The sequence below is a fragment of the Protopterus annectens genome, chromosome 3.part0 (assembly GCF_019279795.1).
Source record: "Protopterus annectens isolate FY-2018-M chromosome 3.part0, PAN1.0, whole genome shotgun sequence".
NCBI lineage: Eukaryota > Metazoa > Chordata > Ceratodontiformes > Protopteridae > Protopterus > Protopterus annectens.
The window spans coordinates 196307472-196325020 of NC_056731.1; the positions used below are offsets into that span (position 1 = coordinate 196307472).

The 17549-nt window shown below is 39.5% G+C and overlaps 1 protein-coding gene across 10 annotated transcripts in view; it reads left to right on the plus strand.

The window, feature by feature from the left end:
• The window catches only part of DIP2C (disco interacting protein 2 homolog C), a 2757794-nt gene that overhangs the window by 2674477 nt on the left and 65768 nt on the right, over window positions 1-17549 (plus strand). For all 10 annotated transcript variants that reach the window (XM_044064688.1, XM_044064689.1, XM_044064690.1 and 7 more), the window contains one exon: window positions 13594-13768. In XM_044064688.1, the coding sequence (XP_043920623.1) occupies window positions 13594-13768 (175 nt within the window). The remainder of the gene's footprint in view (window positions 1-13593; window positions 13769-17549) is intronic.

Genomic DNA, 17549 nt, shown 5'->3' on the forward strand with positions numbered 1-17549 from the left:
GGTCTTGTACGCAGCTGATGGAACGAGCAGGGCAGTGGGTACAGGAATTGCTCTTAGGAGACATTCCTGGATGGGCTTATGTTCCTTTGTGGAGCCCTTTAAGTTATCCTTTGTTAACACCCCTTTCGATGGCCCGTCCCTTTTGGACCCAAAGTAAAGGAAATGCTTACCAGGTGTGAACAGGATGGAAAGACTCTGTCTGCCATCAGAGTCCATTTTTCCACCCCTACCAGACCTTACCCCAAAGGTCAGAAGGGAGGGAAGATGTGGTTCTGTAAAACTCAAGGAGCTTTCCAGGACACATGTGGTGAACCTCCCTCTAGAGGCAGAGGAGGGGGTAATAATGGAAGACGCCATCCACGTGGCAGAGGGGGTCTGCAGAATCAGAATGACAAAGATCAGTTCTTTGGAAAGCTCTATCAGCACTCCTGAAAGGAGGCCCGCCTGTCCATCTCTGGGGGCAGTCGGGGGATGCTTAATCTTTGTACCTAGATTCCTGGCTAAAAAGAAAAGGCCGCTAGGTACAAAGCATCATACCCAGAGGATACTACCTTCCCTTTGCCACCCCACCCTCTCTTGTAAGGAAAATCCTGCATGTTCCACCCAGTCACAGGGAAGAAGCGACCATAGAGATTCAAAGGTTGCTGGAAAAAAGAGTCATCCATCCAGTCCCGGCAGACCAAAGAGGATCTGGAACTTACTCAAGGTTCTTTTTAGTTCCAAAGAAAACAGGGGACTGGAGACCCATTTTGGATCTCAGCAGACTAAACAAATCTGTCAAAAGAACTAAGTTCCGGATGGTCATGCTACAGTCGATACTTCCCTTTCTTGGAAAAGACAATTGGATGAGCTTGATAGATCTCCAGGATGCATGCTACCACATCAAAAGGCCAGACCATCCAGGGATCATATGCACTTTCAGCTGGGAGTCCGTCACTACCAGTTTCGAGCTCTGCCCTTTGGTCTCACTACAGCCTCCAGAGTGTTTACCAAATGCATGGCAGTAGTCACGGTTCACCTGAGACGTTTAGGATTCCAGGTGTTTCCATACCTAGATGACTGGCTCCTCTCCACCACCACCAGACATCAACTCATACAAGCAAGGGACCCATCCTTAAACCTCTTCAGTCAGTTGGAGATTACCATAAATTCAGAAAAATCTGCCTTGTCGCCATCCAAACATACCGTTTTTATAGGAGCAGATACCATTTCCATGACCACAAAACTTCCACCAGAAAGTGTTTGTGTTCTGTGAGAACAGGTCCTGAATCTTCTATCAAAAGAAAAAACCCCAGCTTCAGTAGTGCTCAACTACTGGGGACAATGGCAGCAGCAATCATTGCAATTCCTTTAGGTTGAATGCATATTCCTATACTGCAATGGCTTCTCTTCACTCAGTGGTCCTTTCAAGAACTTCCAATGTCACATCAAAGTGTGATAACGAACTCATGCAAGAACGACCTTCGCTGGTGGCTGACATCTCAACAAGTAACAATAGGTCGGCCCTTTGTTCTACCCACTCCCATTGCCACTGTGACCACGGATGTCTCCCTGATAGGGTGGGGGGCATTATCAGGGAAGAACAGCCCAAGGCACATGGAAGGAACACGAGGCTCATCTGCTATCCGTGTCCTAGAGATGAGAGCGGTACTTCTAGCATTGCAATCCAGATGGACAACATGTCAGTGGTCTGATACATAAACAAACAAGGAGGAACCAGATCTTACCCCCTATATCAAGAGGCCCTGAGAGTATGGCAGTGGGCAACTTCCACCCAGCGCGTTCTGATAGCAATGCACATCCTGGCGAAGTCCAATGTGATAGCAGACAAATGGAGCAGAGCAATTCTATTGCCTAATGAGTGGTCCCTGAAATAAGAAGTGGCGGAAAGGATATTCCGCAGATGTGGCCAGCCTTGCTGCCACCTCTTTGCAGCTCCAACAAACACAAAATGCAGCAGCTATTTTGCCCTAATCCCCCCTATGGGAGATTCCCCAAGGGATGCGCTTGTACACAGTTGGCCCCCGGGTCTCCTTTATGTCTTTCCACCCTTTCCACTGATACTCAAAGTTTTACAGAAAGCAAAGACTCTGGGAAGGACCATAATTCTAATAGCCCCTTACTGGCCTCTTCAGATTTGGTTCCCCTTTCTCCAGCCTCATCTATTGGGAAAACCTTGGATCCTGGACCCAGTTCCAGATCTTCTGATTCATTCATCGGGGGCTCTTCATCCTGCACTTCTGCACCTCAAATTGACAGCTTGGCTGCTCCAATTCCAAATATTGCCAGGTTTCAGTACCTCTCAGCTGCAGCTCAGCATATTCTAACATCCTCTCATAAACCATCTACCAGAAAGTTATACGCTAATAAGTGGAAAAGGTTTTCGATATGGGCATGTCACAACAGTATTGACCCAGATCTAGCTTCAGTTTCATCCATTTTAGAGTTTTTGACCAAATGTTTCAACGAGGAGGCAGCTGCAACAACCATTAGGGTTCAATTGGCAGCAATTTCTAACTTTCATTTGGGTGATCAGGAGTCTAGTATCATGTCTCACAGGCTCTCTAAAGCATTTCTTAAGGGTACTGTTCATTTGAGACCCCCCCCATTAAATCCCCAGCTACACCATTGAATCTAAATTTTGTTCTTTCACGAATCATCCTAACCACATTTGAACCTGCCTCATCTTGTGACCTGAAATATCTATCATGGAAAACCATTTTTCTACTAGCTATTCCTTCTGCTCGAATGGTTTCAGAGTTGCATGCCTTGTCCATAAAACCCCCATATTTGATTTTTCATAATGACAGAGTTTCACTTAGGACAAACCCGTCATTTTTACCTAGGGTTTGTTCAGAGACAAATCGCAATCAGACTATAGAATTACCTGTTTTTTTCCCCAAAATATACTAATAAGATGGAACATATCATGCACAAGCTTGGTGTCCACAAGCAGCTTCGATTCTATTTACGCAGGACCAAGGACTTTAGGAAATCAGAGCAGCTCTTCATTTCATTCTCAGATTCAAAGAAAAGTGCTCCAGTGGTAAAAACCACTTGTCAAAATGGCTATCAGATTGTATCTCTTTTATATATAGTTCTGTTCATACACCATTAGATCAGAAAGTAAAGGCCCACTCATCTAGTGCCGTCTCCACATCTTCAGCCTTTCTGGCCAAGCTACCAATAGATTCCATTTGTGCAACAGCCATGTGGTCTAGGTCTCATACCTTCATCACTCATTACAAGGTTGATAGGGCCTCCAGGGACAGGACCTCCTTTGGTTTCACTCTCCTGAGGAATATTCTCCCGTGAGCCACCTGAGAAAGATGGTGCTTGAGACACTAACCCATCAGTAAGAATGAAGGTGAGATTGAACAACTTCACATAAAGAAGTTATGTACTCACCATAATGTTCCATCGGAGTTGTTCATCTCACCTTCATTCTTACGTCCCACCCTCCTAACCCCCTTCCAGTTTTTTCTTGGGGACCAAGAAGTTGGACAACTCATGGCAGTGTTGGTCTTTGTCTGGCAGTGGTGGTGCTGCCGTAGCATTGTTGCCTCACAGTAAGACGTTGTCCTGTTCGATTCTCAGCTAGAGCATCTTCTGTGTGGAGACATGCGTGAATGTGCGTACCTTCGTTGATGGTTGTGCATCAGAGCCGGCAACTCGGCACGTAAAAATCTACTGCCAATCATTAGCGGACCGGAGTTCTGCTGTGGCGACCCCCTAACCGGGAAAAGCCAAAAGACACAACAACAACAACAACTATTACAATTTTTATATGTTATCCTTACTTTAGTTGGCAGCAAACAAGATCTGAGGGAAGCACCAGTGCATCATGGGATAGGGAGTAGGCCACGAGCTGGTTGAAAACCTCGAGCTTTTGCATTTTGGCTGAGCTGGAGCCGAGGATTGGCTCCGAACCCATCAGTAAGAATGAAGGTGAGATGAATAGCTCACATAAAATGTTATGGTGAGTACATAATTTCTTTTTAAGCAGTGATCCCTATACATGAACATCCACTATGGTGGGTTTCTCACACAGTTGTACATCATTTCATGCTTCAATTTCTTCTGCATATTCTAGGTAGGTTCTCAGTGGCAGCAAAAACTAAGCAGGACAACTCTTACTTGCCTCTGTCAAAGATTACAGTTTATCTTTGGGATCTCCGAGTATCACTGTATGAGACACTAAATATCATCCCTCCAGTATGTCCTGGATCTGCCCCAAAGCCTCTTTCCCAGTGGCCCTGTCTGGAACAGCTGCTTCCTTATAGGGTGCCCAAACCACATAAATGTGGCTCCTTTCTGGAAGAGCAAGCTCAGCAGCCCTGCAGAAGAAGAGATTTTTGCCATTTCCTTCTCTCGTCTGCTACATACAGCTCTTAATCATAAGTGAGGATGATTGCACAGACCAGTAAACAGAGATCTTCATTTGAGAACTCCGTTGTCTCTTTCCCATCTCAGACTGAGCTCTGTCAAGACTGCAGCTGCCATCCTAGTCTACTTGTCTGTTTTAAATTCCTTTTTGCCATCATCTTTGAACAAGACCTGGAAGTAAACTCCTTTACTAAAGGCATCTGTTTTCCACCCTCCCTGATGAAAGAGTTCAACTTTTTTCTAGAAGAGCACCACGGCTTCATGTTTGGGGGTGCTGATTTGCACCCTGATCATTCCATAGCCAGCAGCAAATTGCTTTATTCCATGTTTGATGTTATGGACAGGGCCAGTAGAAAATTGTGGAATAACAATCTTCAAATATAAAACAAAACCATCTGCAGTTTAAATAATTATTATAAATTAGACGTAATATAAAACATTGGTTAAGAATTGCTACATGTTCTATATATGACAATCATTTAATATTTGGAGAAATTTTGGACAGTTTGTCGAGAAATTAAAGGTAAATTAGCCTAATACAAACACTAAATTGCAATATGAAATGAGTGAAAAACAGGCTTATGGTATATTTAGAGAGAAAGTCAGGGAAGAGAAGTAGAGAGCAGTAAGGAAGTAAGTGAAGAAGGGAGAGTAAGGAGTTATAAGGAAAGAAAAGGTACATGTTCAGATTAACAGATATAGTTTATCCTGGTTTTGAGCAAGAACAAAGCCAGATTTTAGACAGGAAGTCTTTCAGAGTGGTTTTAAAAGATTTAAGGGAGGATATTGATCTGATTGATAACAGCTAAAGTGTTCCAAACCTTAGCAACCTTGTACAAGTACAGACAATGCCCAGCAGATTTGATAGGTTTGTAGACAGGAGTTTTCCGTCACTGGATCACAGTGACCAACTAGGAGCACAGTTGTGTAGAATGTTTTTTTTAGTGTTGGACTTGCAGATGGATGCTGGATAATTTATAGGTGGTAGGAAGCTCTGTATATGTTAGTTGATGAGGAAGTTCTAATGTATTTAGGCTTTTTAGGGGTATTTGCTGCATATTTATCAGCTTTGTTATAGCATCATTCAAGTTTTAATTTTTGTAAGCCTGAAGGTTAGTAAAGATGGGAGCACCATAAAGAAGTGTGGGGAGGAGATAACTAGTGGCAAATGTAGTTTTAGTTGCATCATTGAGAGTTTTTGGTTCTCTATAAAGCATCCCTAGTTTTGATGAGTTTTCTTTATGCAGTTTTGTATGTGTATGTTGAATGTAAGATGAATTAGTTTATTGTGCCACCCCTCCCCCCTTCCTCCCCAAAATACATACATATATATATATATATATATATATATATATATATATATATACATACATACATATATATATATATATGTGTGTGTATATATATATATATATATATATATATATACACACACACACACACACACACACACACACACACACACACACACACACACACACACACACACTATATTTAGCTGTAAAATTTAACTCCAATACCACTTAAATGCAAAAGAAAATAAATTGCCAAAAAACTGTGACAGGGCACAGCCTTCGTGAACATGATCTGTACTAAAGATATTGGTGTGTGTTTCTCTACATTTCATTAGTAAAAAAAAAAAAAAAAAAAAAAAAAAAACGGAGAAATTAGTGGTCTTAAAACTTCGTTGATGAGCTCAGTCACAATAATTTTCTAAACTCATGAAACCCAGGTAGTGTTCCAAAGTTTAGCACTCAGATCACATAAACTGCATGAATCACTAAACTGAACCTATTTAACATTTTAAACAGCAAAGTCATTTAAGCCCCTCATGTATTTAATTAACACTTAAAATGAACTGTTAATAGCAGAGAAATTCAACCATACAGAACAAAACTTTGTAATCACTGCCACAATCCATGTAAATATCGATTTTCTCCTCTTCTCACACCTACTGTTTAATTTTCTTTGTTACCAGAAAGTTCTGTGACTGCCTGTTTAACTCTTTCTTCATATGATCAAGCTGTAACATATAGCCAGAATGAAGAAACCAGATGTTATTATTTATATTTATTTATTTATTACAGTTTGATGACTGGGATAGTCCACTGGGCCTGGAAGAGCCCATTTTCAGTGCAGGCTCGGGGAGAAAAGCTCCAGATGTATGATAAAATGCTTGAAAATATTGAAAAAGATTTGCTCTTGTTTTTTGTACCATATACTGCAACATTTTGTTAAACCGTATCTGTATCTTGCTAGATTTACTTGAGTAAATAGTTTCAGCATTTGTATTTAAAAAATATATAATTATAAATTATTAAATTTCAGATGCTGCACTGATATCTACAAGTAAATTACAGAAAAAATACAGGTGCAAGTTTCCAGTGGCCATGATCATCAATGGTCAGATATGGTCAAATGTACAATGTTATTCCAGCTCCAGTGATCAAAGTGATAAAACCTTGACTACAGCCCAGGTGACTTGAATTTGATCAGTGGTGTGGGTGTTTGAAGTAGCTGGCAGGGAAGAATGTGTGAGTCCATTTTAGGAGGAGATGGGTCACAGCTGATCACAGACAGCTACAGCCCATCTGAGGGAAGTTAGAGTATGCAGACATAGTCTTGGGAGGTGGCCCAAGCTGCCAGTTAGTGGTTCACTTCACTAAGCAAGTGCACAGGAGTCTAAATTTGCACAAAGGGAAGATATCTCAGCTCCACATTCCCTTACCAACTAAGCTAAAGCTAAAATACTTATGTCACAACCACTACCAGTACCACTCCAAACCACCCCTGCTCCCAAATGCACTTCTAACTGATGGGGATATCTACCCTACTCCAGGTCCTACTTCTCCTGCAACTTCCTCCACCATCCCAACAGCCACCAATCTCAATAGACCCCCCCCAATCCAAAACATCTTAATATATGCTGAATTAACATACAAATCCTCCGGAATAAAACCACAGAACTACACTGCTGGATTACCCTCCATTCCCCACACATTCTAACCCTATCTGAAACATGGTTAAAGTCCAACATCTCAAACGCTGAAATTCTCCCCCCCCCACATTACAATATCTACTGGCAAGGCAGAATGGTTAGGAAAGGTGGTGGTATTGCTGTTATGTACTCGGAACACCTCAACCTATCCCCCTTGCTCATAACCCATCCAAATTTCCACCCCACCCTGCCGAACTACTAAACTGTCACCTTAACACACAAAAGAAACTTGCCTTAGCTGCTATCTATATCCCAACAGTTAATAACATTCCTTTCCTCAAATCCATACTCTCATGGCTATCGCTCAATATCAGCTATGAAACCATTCTGTTAGAAGATGTTAACATTGACTGGCTACAACTATCTACAACCAGCCCATCTCTCAACATTAACCTACATGACTTTCATCAGCTACTTACTAAACCTACTAGAGTCAATAAAAACAACAGTAGTAGCTCCACTCTTGACTGGATCCTAACAACTGACCCTAACCTGTATCAAAACCCAGACTCCCTTAGCGACCACCTTCCTATCGGAGTTCTTAGCACACTGTTCAGATACCTAAATATCATCTCTATAAAGATTGTCACAATCTCTCCATGTTTAACAGCAAGAACTTTAATCACATGCTAAACTCTATAGGCTGGTCAATTCTGAAACACATCCCTCTAAATGATGCTATCCTATATTTCTGTTGCACTTTTCTCTCCATCTTTGACTCCCTGGCACCTCTCAGAAAAGTAAGAATCAAAACAACCCACACCCCCTGGCTCTCAAAATATGCACGCACTTTTATGAAAAAAAAGAGACAGCACCTGGAAACAATGGAATAAAACTAAATCACCTTCTCTTCTCCAAACCTATAAACAACTACATAATCTGGCTAAAAACACATCAATACAGATAAGAAAAAATTCTACTCCAATGCCCAACTCACCCATAAGTCTAAGTCAAAAAAGATTTGTCACTCTAGTAATAAGATCCTACACCCAGACAACTCTTCTACCCCCAACCCCTACGCCAACAAACCCCCTTGATACTGCCATTCTTCTAAATTCATACCTCATTGACTCTATTCACAAACTCACCAACAATGGTCAGAACAGTAAACATACAGACCCCCACTCCACATTTCACCAATCCTCCCACTTTCACACTCGATCCCATCCTGACATCTTACATCAAATCTCTCCTGCTTAAGCTGAAGCCATGCTCCCCCTCTTCTGACAACTTCTCCCCCTCTTTCTTAAATTAGCCACTCACTCAGTAGCCTACCCTGTCTCTATCCTGATCAGTAGATCTATTCAAGAATCCCACTGTCCCAGATATATGGAAGTCATTCTTTATCACTCCATTACACAAGAGAGGCAACAGCAATGAACTATCCAGCTACAGGCTTATTGCTAACGTCTCTCCACTATCTAAACTCCTTGTAAAATCCAATAAAATAAAAGCTGACAGGCAAAGGAACTTATAAAATAAAAAACAGTTACAAATACACCTAAGAAACTGGTCACAGTTTAATAACGTAAAATGGAAATAAAAATACCAAATGACTGAGCGCTTTTGCCTTGAACTATCACAAGCTTAATCAGAGTCATTTGGAATCACAATAAAACCAACTTTAAGTACCCTCAAACTCATAGGTATGCAACCAATCGCATCACAACCATTAAATTCAAGTTAAATCAGTTAAAATTTATCCCCATAACTTAAAGTCACAATAACCCCTGTCACTTAGACAAATGTTATGTACATCACAGCAACAAGAAAAATACTTTCTGATTATAAAATAATATTAAAACTAAGCAAAAATGTAGAATATATATATATATATATATATATATATATATATATATATATATATATATATATATAAAAGTTCTTTGTGAATTGGCTCGAGACAGAAACACAAGATTTTTGAAGCCCAGTAAGGAGGGAGGGCTTGTCATTATGGCACAGATGGACTATGTCTCGAAAATGTTTAACATAATTAATGACAGCTCTACTTATACAAGAGTTTCCAGAAATTAGGTTAATAGAGCATACATGAGGATTGACTACTTTCTTTCGGATGCCTTATTTCAGGTGTGTATAGATCAAGCCGAACTGAGTTTTTTAATTGTTGTCAACCCAGTAATACCAACTGTCTTTGGAATCCCTAAAATTCACAAAAACTTTCAGGATCCACCTTTTAGGCCCACTTTGGCTGCAAGAATTTGAAAGACGAAACTGCTAGCGGCATGGGTTGACAAATGGGCCAGTCCAGTGGTTAGAGAATCCAAGCATATTTTGAAAGACTCCTGGCATTGTTTGGAAAGATTAAAAACTGTAAAAAAATATGAGTAACTGTTTATTCTTGACCATTGATGTAGTCAACTTGTTGGAGATTATTCAAGACAGTTTAAGGAAAAGCTCTCAAGTGAAGAAAGAAAAAATTCTTTCTCACTGAAATCATGGAAGTCATCCTCAAAAACAATTTCTTACTGTTTGAAGGCAACATTTTTCATCAGATTTCAGGTGTGGCGATTGGGGCCAAATGTGCCCCCATTTTTGCCAACTTTGTACTTCTTGAGTGGGAGAGAAAATTTGTTTTACTCTCACATTATAAAAACAAAATTAAGTTATATAATCGTTTTTTGGATGATATACTCATCCTATGGCAAGGTAATGAGAAAGAAGCTGAGGAATTCATAGAATATTTAAATTCTACAACTTATTTCTTTAAATTTACCAGCAAATGGAAGGCCACTGCTGTAGAATATCTGGACATTAAAGTAACCAAAAGTGGAGAAAATCAAGAGCTTAGTAGTACTATCTACAGAAAGCAGACCTACTCCAATAATCTGTTACAGTACCATAGTTGCCACTCACCTCACCAAATGAAAAGCATTAAGGCTCAAATGGTGAGACTGTCTCGCTTAATAAGCGATGACACAAATTTTGTTAAGGAGATTTATGTTTTAGGTATGTTTATCGAAAGAGGGTACCCATTAAAAATGTTGATTAAAGTGAAAAAGGAGATCATGTTGAAAAGAAATACTCTCTTTACCCCTGTTTTAAAAAACAATATTGCTCAGATACAAACAAATGTGAGGGAGACAGCCACAGATGTTATGGTTTTACGTTACAATGCCCAGTCACCTAACATATGTTCAATTGTTAAAAGATGCTGGGACACTTGTTTTGCAGAAGGAGCAAAAGAGCTGGTGGCGAATAAACCCCAAATTGTTTACAGTAGGGGTAAGAACATTAAAAATATTTTAGAAGGGTGTGTCAAAATTGAAGACAAATCACGTATGATGACATGCAGTTGCTTGCAAATATTGTAAATTTATTAACAATGGACCCTATGTTACAGTTAGCGACTACAGTTATTCCATTAAATGCCCGGGGAGATGCAATTGTAACACATCTATGCTAGTTTATCTTGCCACTATCTTGTGCATCTTTCTATGTTGGAAAAACAGTATGTAGACTCAGGGATAGAATTAGCGAATATCTCAGGGCAATAAAAAATAGGGACCCACACAATGCTTTGTTCATTCACAGTATTAAATGTGTCAACTTCAAAAGATTGAATGAGGTTAAATGCCAATGTTTCACTAGGGCTTAACGAAAACAACTAATTGGTACCTATACTAAAACAGAGAGCTTGCCAAGTTTGAAGGCTGGAGTTTTTTAGTAAAATAATTTTTTAGCTAGACAGTTAAGAGCTAGTATTCAGTGTTGTTTTACAAGTGCAGTGTTAAATGTCATTCACAACAATACACTTGTGTTATTTTGGTTCATGAATTATTGAAATTAATGTATTTTCTAAAAATTTTGCTTAGTTTTAATATTATTCTACAATCAGTTAAAATATTTTTCTTGTTGCTGTGATGTACATAACATGTGTCTAAGTGACAGGGGTTATTGTGACTTTAAATTATGGGGATCAGTTTGAACTGATTTAACTTGAATGTAATGGTTGTATAGCTATGAGTTTGAGGGTACTTAAAGTTGGTTTTATTGTGTTTCCCAATGACTCTGATGAAGTCTGTGGTAGTTCAAGGCAAAAGCCCTCAGTCATTTGGTATTTTTATTTCCATTTTACGTCATTAAACAGTGACCAGTTTCCTAAGTGTATTTGTGACTGTTTTTTGTTTCCTTGTAAAATCCATTCACAGGCCGCTTAAGTACCTTCAAGATAACAACCTCCTAACCCCTATGCAGCATGGCTTCAGAACCCATCATAGTACATCTACTGCCCTACTGTCCTTTACTCAAACCATTGCCAAAGCCATGGACAAAAATGTACTGGTTTCTTGTCTCTTTCTTGACCTGTCTAAAGCATTTTATACTGTATCACACTCCACACTTCTCGATAAACTATCACAACTCAACTGATCTCCCTCTACTATTAAATGGTTCACTAGCTATCTCACTAATAGACAACAATCAGCAAGATGGTAGGCTACCTGCTCCCCTTACTTACCAATCCAAACTGGGGTGCCAAAAGGCCTTCTACTCTTTGATATTTTCACAAACCAACTACATACTTCTGTACAGCATATTCCCTGACACAATATGTAGTATACTTCCTGTACAGCATCTTCCCTGACACAATATGTGGATGAATCCAGCTTTATTACTTGTTCTGACAGTTTCTCTAACCTCCTCTCTACTAATCAACATAGCTTCCTATCTATAGAAAAATGGCTAACCAACAACTAATTCTAAATCCCAAAAAAAAAACAAAGCTACTACTCTTTTTTTTTCCAAAAACCCTCTCTAACCTCAAAACAGCTTTCACCATTTCTTCTCTTGACAATACCAAAATAAAACCTGACTCACATGCTAAACTTCTTGGTGACCACCATCCCAGTATGCCATTCCATAAGTACTGTTTCAATCTTCATTACAGTACTGAAGAGCCATGTTAGTAATGCTGTCATAACTCTGTCCATCATCATCCATTTACGACTGTGGAGTCGTCTGTCCACATCATTGAGTCCAGCTATAATAATGGAACTTAAATCCACTAGTATATGCTATGACTATGATTATGATAGCACACAAGGTTTTGCACACTAAGCCATATATTTCAGTGGTTTCAGCCAGAGTAATATATCCTTCATATCAATTTTAGCATTCATATTATAACTTGTCACATTTTTACCTTGCTTACACATAGCTTTAGGTCTTTGTGAAATACTAACAGACAGGTATTGAGTCCCACTCTGTATTACAGGTGGTAATACATATTATAATTAGTACATTTATTTTCTTTTTTTAAAAAGCATTTGATATTGATATAGTTATGTTAGCAGGTTAAATTAGGAGGATTATATGTCTGTTACCCGTGCATGCATTACTGTTTCTGTGTGGAGGCAGTCCATGCAGTAGAAACTATTTCATTGATAAATAAAAATGCCACCTTTTTTACATTTTGAACCCAAACAAGGAAAAAGGCCACAAAGAAAAGTCAGATAGTCAAAAACAACTGCAAGATCCAGGCAAACCATAGTCTATACTGTTTGATACCTTAAACCTCCTTTAAAAGAGGTCATGGGGGAAATATGCAGATGAACTCTTAAGGACGTATGTGTGTTCTACCTCCTTAGCTTTGGAATGCCCACTGACTTTTTACTTTTTTTGTTAGTCTTTATTGATGCATTGAGGCCATTAAAGTTAAATCCCACTAGGTGTGGATATGACATGTTTTGCCATTTTATGGGCTTATCACTACAGTATAAATGGAAAGTTTAGCCATTCTCTGAAGACACTCATATGAAAGGCCTGATGTTCATAATATTCTACAAATAAGTACCAAAACAACTAAAAGTTTGGAGATAACAGCACTCAAGTGTTTGTTGAGTAATATTTTTACAGGAACCCAAGAGGCCACTGAATAAGAAATGATATAATGTTAGAAGGAGAAATAGTTGTTTTGTTGTTAGCTCAAGTTTCGTTAAGCTTTATTTATTTGTTTTCTCTGTTTAAATACATTCATGTCTGAAGTTGGCTATTGTTCATACAAGAAAGAATTGTGATCTGTGTTGTTTGAAAACTGTCTGTATACTACATGTTTTTAAAATACATTTTTACATTTGCTGTCATGTATGTTTCATAATAAGTTATTTTTGTGTGCTGTAGCTCTTTGCTGTATTGCAAATATTAACCAGCACTACAGAAATATCAGTACTACAACTGTGTTTTTTCAATAGATTTGGGTTCACAGTGCTCATAATGCCAGTGGATACTTCACCATCTATGGAGACGAATCTTTGCAGTCTGACCACTTTAACTCACGGCTCAGTTTTGGTGATACTCAAACCATTTGGGCACGAACGGGTTATCTCGGGTTCCTGAGGAGAACAGAGCTGACAGATGCTAGTGGAGGTAGGATTCTTCGCTTTTCTCATAGTTTGAGTATGCTGTTTCTGATTTAAACATCAATAGCTAACAGTTTGTGAATTTAATAATTTTACTATATGCCCAAGGTTGTTGGGTCTCAAGATGCCATCAATGAAATGAGTTAAAATATCCAAGATCTCCACGTCTGTTGTATCACTGACACATACACACAGGATATAATGATATGCCAGGGGGCTTTACTGTACATCCTAGATGTGAGGCACCGTAAGGCACAAAGTTGTACTCTGATATAGTGGATGTTTTGAATAAATAGAGTTTTAGTATAAACAGACATTTGTATGGTGGGTATTGACTTGCACTAATAATTAACTGCAACAGTGTAATAGGAAGAATGGGGGCAGTTGCAGAGACTGTGTAAAAACATCTTGAAAAATGAACTTGGTCAGTGCTGCATTCTTGTGAACACTGGCTGTACCCCAGTTTCATTGACCAAATATCCAGTCAGGTGCTTTAGATTTTTTTTTTTTTCATCTTGGTTAATTTTTAACAAACAGCAGAACAAATGAATGAGTTCACCTCAAAGACAAAAGAGTAACAAAAAAGAGAAATAAATCAAAATCAGAAGCATTATATAGGTAGTACAAATTGCATAAATTAATCAAGCAGAGTTTGTGAAATTTTAGTTAAGCCACTCTTTTGGCTGGATGGGTTTAAGCATCTGTGTGACTCGGTGTAGGGCTTAGAGGCACTTTCAGTAATTTAATGATTATTATTATTACATATTATTAAATGTTACTTCAGTCTTTGAATTAAAAAAAAGAATTTTGTTTATAACTTAACCTTCAAACATATGTGCATTTGTACTTCGATGAACAGTGTTTTATTTTACTTCAATTTTTTTAACACCTTTATTAAAATATCACACAAGACATAGGCACACATACATTAATAGAAAACAAAGCAAACCATGTTACCATTTTTCCATTTACACGAATTATACATTGTTTTCTTTCTTTATAGTAACTGTCTTTCAGTACATCACATAAATCACTAATTTCCTGCTTTTTCTTACACTTCACTTCTCTTCCTGAACATTATTCTGCATGCTGCTGTCTGTACCCCTCCGGCCTTCACTATACCTTGCAATTTCTACAGCCCATGCAAATATGTTGCTCAGCCATTCCCCTTCTACTGGTCCACTGAAATTTTTACCTGCTCTAGCAACTTCATGAATATGACCACTAAACAGTAAAAGGAAACAATCATCCAGAAAGAAAATGGACTGCAAAAGCATTATTTCCACAGCCCCTGCGAACGGGTTGCTCATCTGTTCTCCTTCTACTGGTCCACAGCAGTTTTTACCTGCTCTAGCAACTTCATAAACCTGGCCACTAAACAATAAAAGGAAACAATCATCCTGATAGAAAAAGGACTACAAAAGCATTATTTCCACAGCCCCTGTGAACGGGTTACTCAGCCATTCCCCTTCTACTGGTCCACGGCAGTTTTTACCTGCTCAAACAACTTCATGAACCTGGCCATTAAACAAAAGGAAACAATCATTCTGAAAGAAAAAGGACTACAAAGCATTATTTCCACAGCCCCTGCAAATGAGTTGCTCAGCCGTTCCTTTTCTACTGGTCCACGGCAGTTTTTACTTGCTCCAGCAACTTCATGAATCTGGCCACTAAACAATAAAAGGAAACAATAATCCTGAAAGAAGGACTACAAAAGGATTTTAAACCCACAGAACTTCATCTATAAGCCCACAGACATCCAGAAGTCTACTTTGCCCTGCACTAATGTACAGCCCTGTGAAGCCGGAACCTAAATTAGCCCAGCTAGGACAAATACATCAGCTGTCTAGCTACAGAACAACTGCAGTGTAGGTTATTCTCCTATATTTTGTACACTGTTTTAAAAGGTATTGACTGTAAGGCAAGAGACTAGCACACTATGGGACCCCCTCCCCCATTACAGCTCACATCCAACTCAACAATTATCCAGCTTCCCTGCACTCTGTCAGACTCTGTAGGAAGTCTGCTTACTCCAGTGTACAGGGTATCTAACATTCTGACCTGGACGAGCTGCATTATACTGATTGTTTTTGTGCTTGCAGTCAGCCCCTGCTCATCCCACTCCATTCGCCCTGCAGGCTAACTCCGCTCCCCCACCCCCATTCTCACCCCCCTGCTTTCACTAGATTTTTACCTATCAAGGCCTGCTCACATTTGCCATAACCAGTCTGAACCCACACTTTCACTAATTAAGCCAGTTCACCACACCCACTCAGGCAACACCTACCTGCCTTTATCTACATTCACACACCTCCCTTCCCTTTCTAAAACATCATACCCTAATAAAATGGCCCTCCTTAATAGCAAACACCTAACCCAAGCAGCCATGTATATCATCTCTGCATCACTGCTAGTAGTTTTCTACTCCCTCACATCATACTACACACAATTACTAGGCAGTCATTCACCTCCCTCCCAAACTTCCTCTTTGGCCCATCACAATAGTCCACCTTACACTCCCATATCTCCAAACCTCTTCAATACCAGCCACACAGACTACCACACTAATAAAATCCTACCTCTATATACATCATCAAACACCTATCAAAAACACACTCAACTACTTCACAAAGTTGCAAAGTTGATCTCACACCTTATCAATCATGTAAACCTCTCTGGTGACATACACCCAAATCCTGGTCCCAATATCCCCCAAAATCAAGTAAACAACTCCACCACCATTGACCCACGGCTGTTACACCATAAACATAACAATTCCCTTCTCCTGTTTAACATAAATGCAAGAAGTATTGGAAACAAAATGTCCATGACCTGAATGCCCTGCTCTCCCACCATTCCCCAGCTATAGTAATACTTACAGAAACTTGGCTCAAACCCAATAACAGCAATGAAATTGTAGCTCCCAGATTCAACGTTCTACAAAAAGACAGGGTATCCAAGTGGGGTGGAGGGGTACCTGTCCTATTCAAAGACCACCTATTGGTTGACTGCTTACCAGTAAGCATCTCCAACTTTGACAATGCAGAACTTATCTGTACCAAATTCACACTTAACCCAAAAAAGCAAATTAACATCATAGTTTGCTATATCCCACCTGGGAACAACATTCCCACACTGGAGAATATTCTGTACTGGGCCTGTAAATCTCTCCCACAGAAAACTATCCTAATAGGAGACTTCATTACTGACTGGCTCAACTGTTCCTCTCAAACCCCAACATCACATGTCAACCTACATGGGTTCACACAACTTATCACATCTGCTACCAGGATTGACAAATTCTCCAACTGACACTCTATCCTTGACTGGATCTTAGTGAACAACCCATCCCTGTCAACCCAATCAGGCTGCCTTCCTGATGGTCTGAGTGACCATCTGCCAACCTTTCTACTAAGATCCTGTACTCTCCACACCAGCCAACCAACCTACCGGCTAATTAGAAGTAAAAAACCTTTAACCTAAACAAGTACATCTCTGCACTAAATAACTGCAACTGGGAATCACTCAGACAGCTACGCTTGAAGGCGCAGTCAACTCCTTCAACACCACCTTTCTTGACATACTAAACTGCCACGCACCGTCTCGAATAATCAGAGTTAAATCTAACTATGCATCCTGGCTTAGTAAGGAATGCAGATCCTTACTCAAGGTTAGAGATAAGGCATGGGAACAGTTCCATAAGCACAAAACCCCATCAACAATACAAAGATTCCTAGAACTGTGAAATAAAGCCAAGAAATTAGTAAGATCAGACAAAACCAACTACT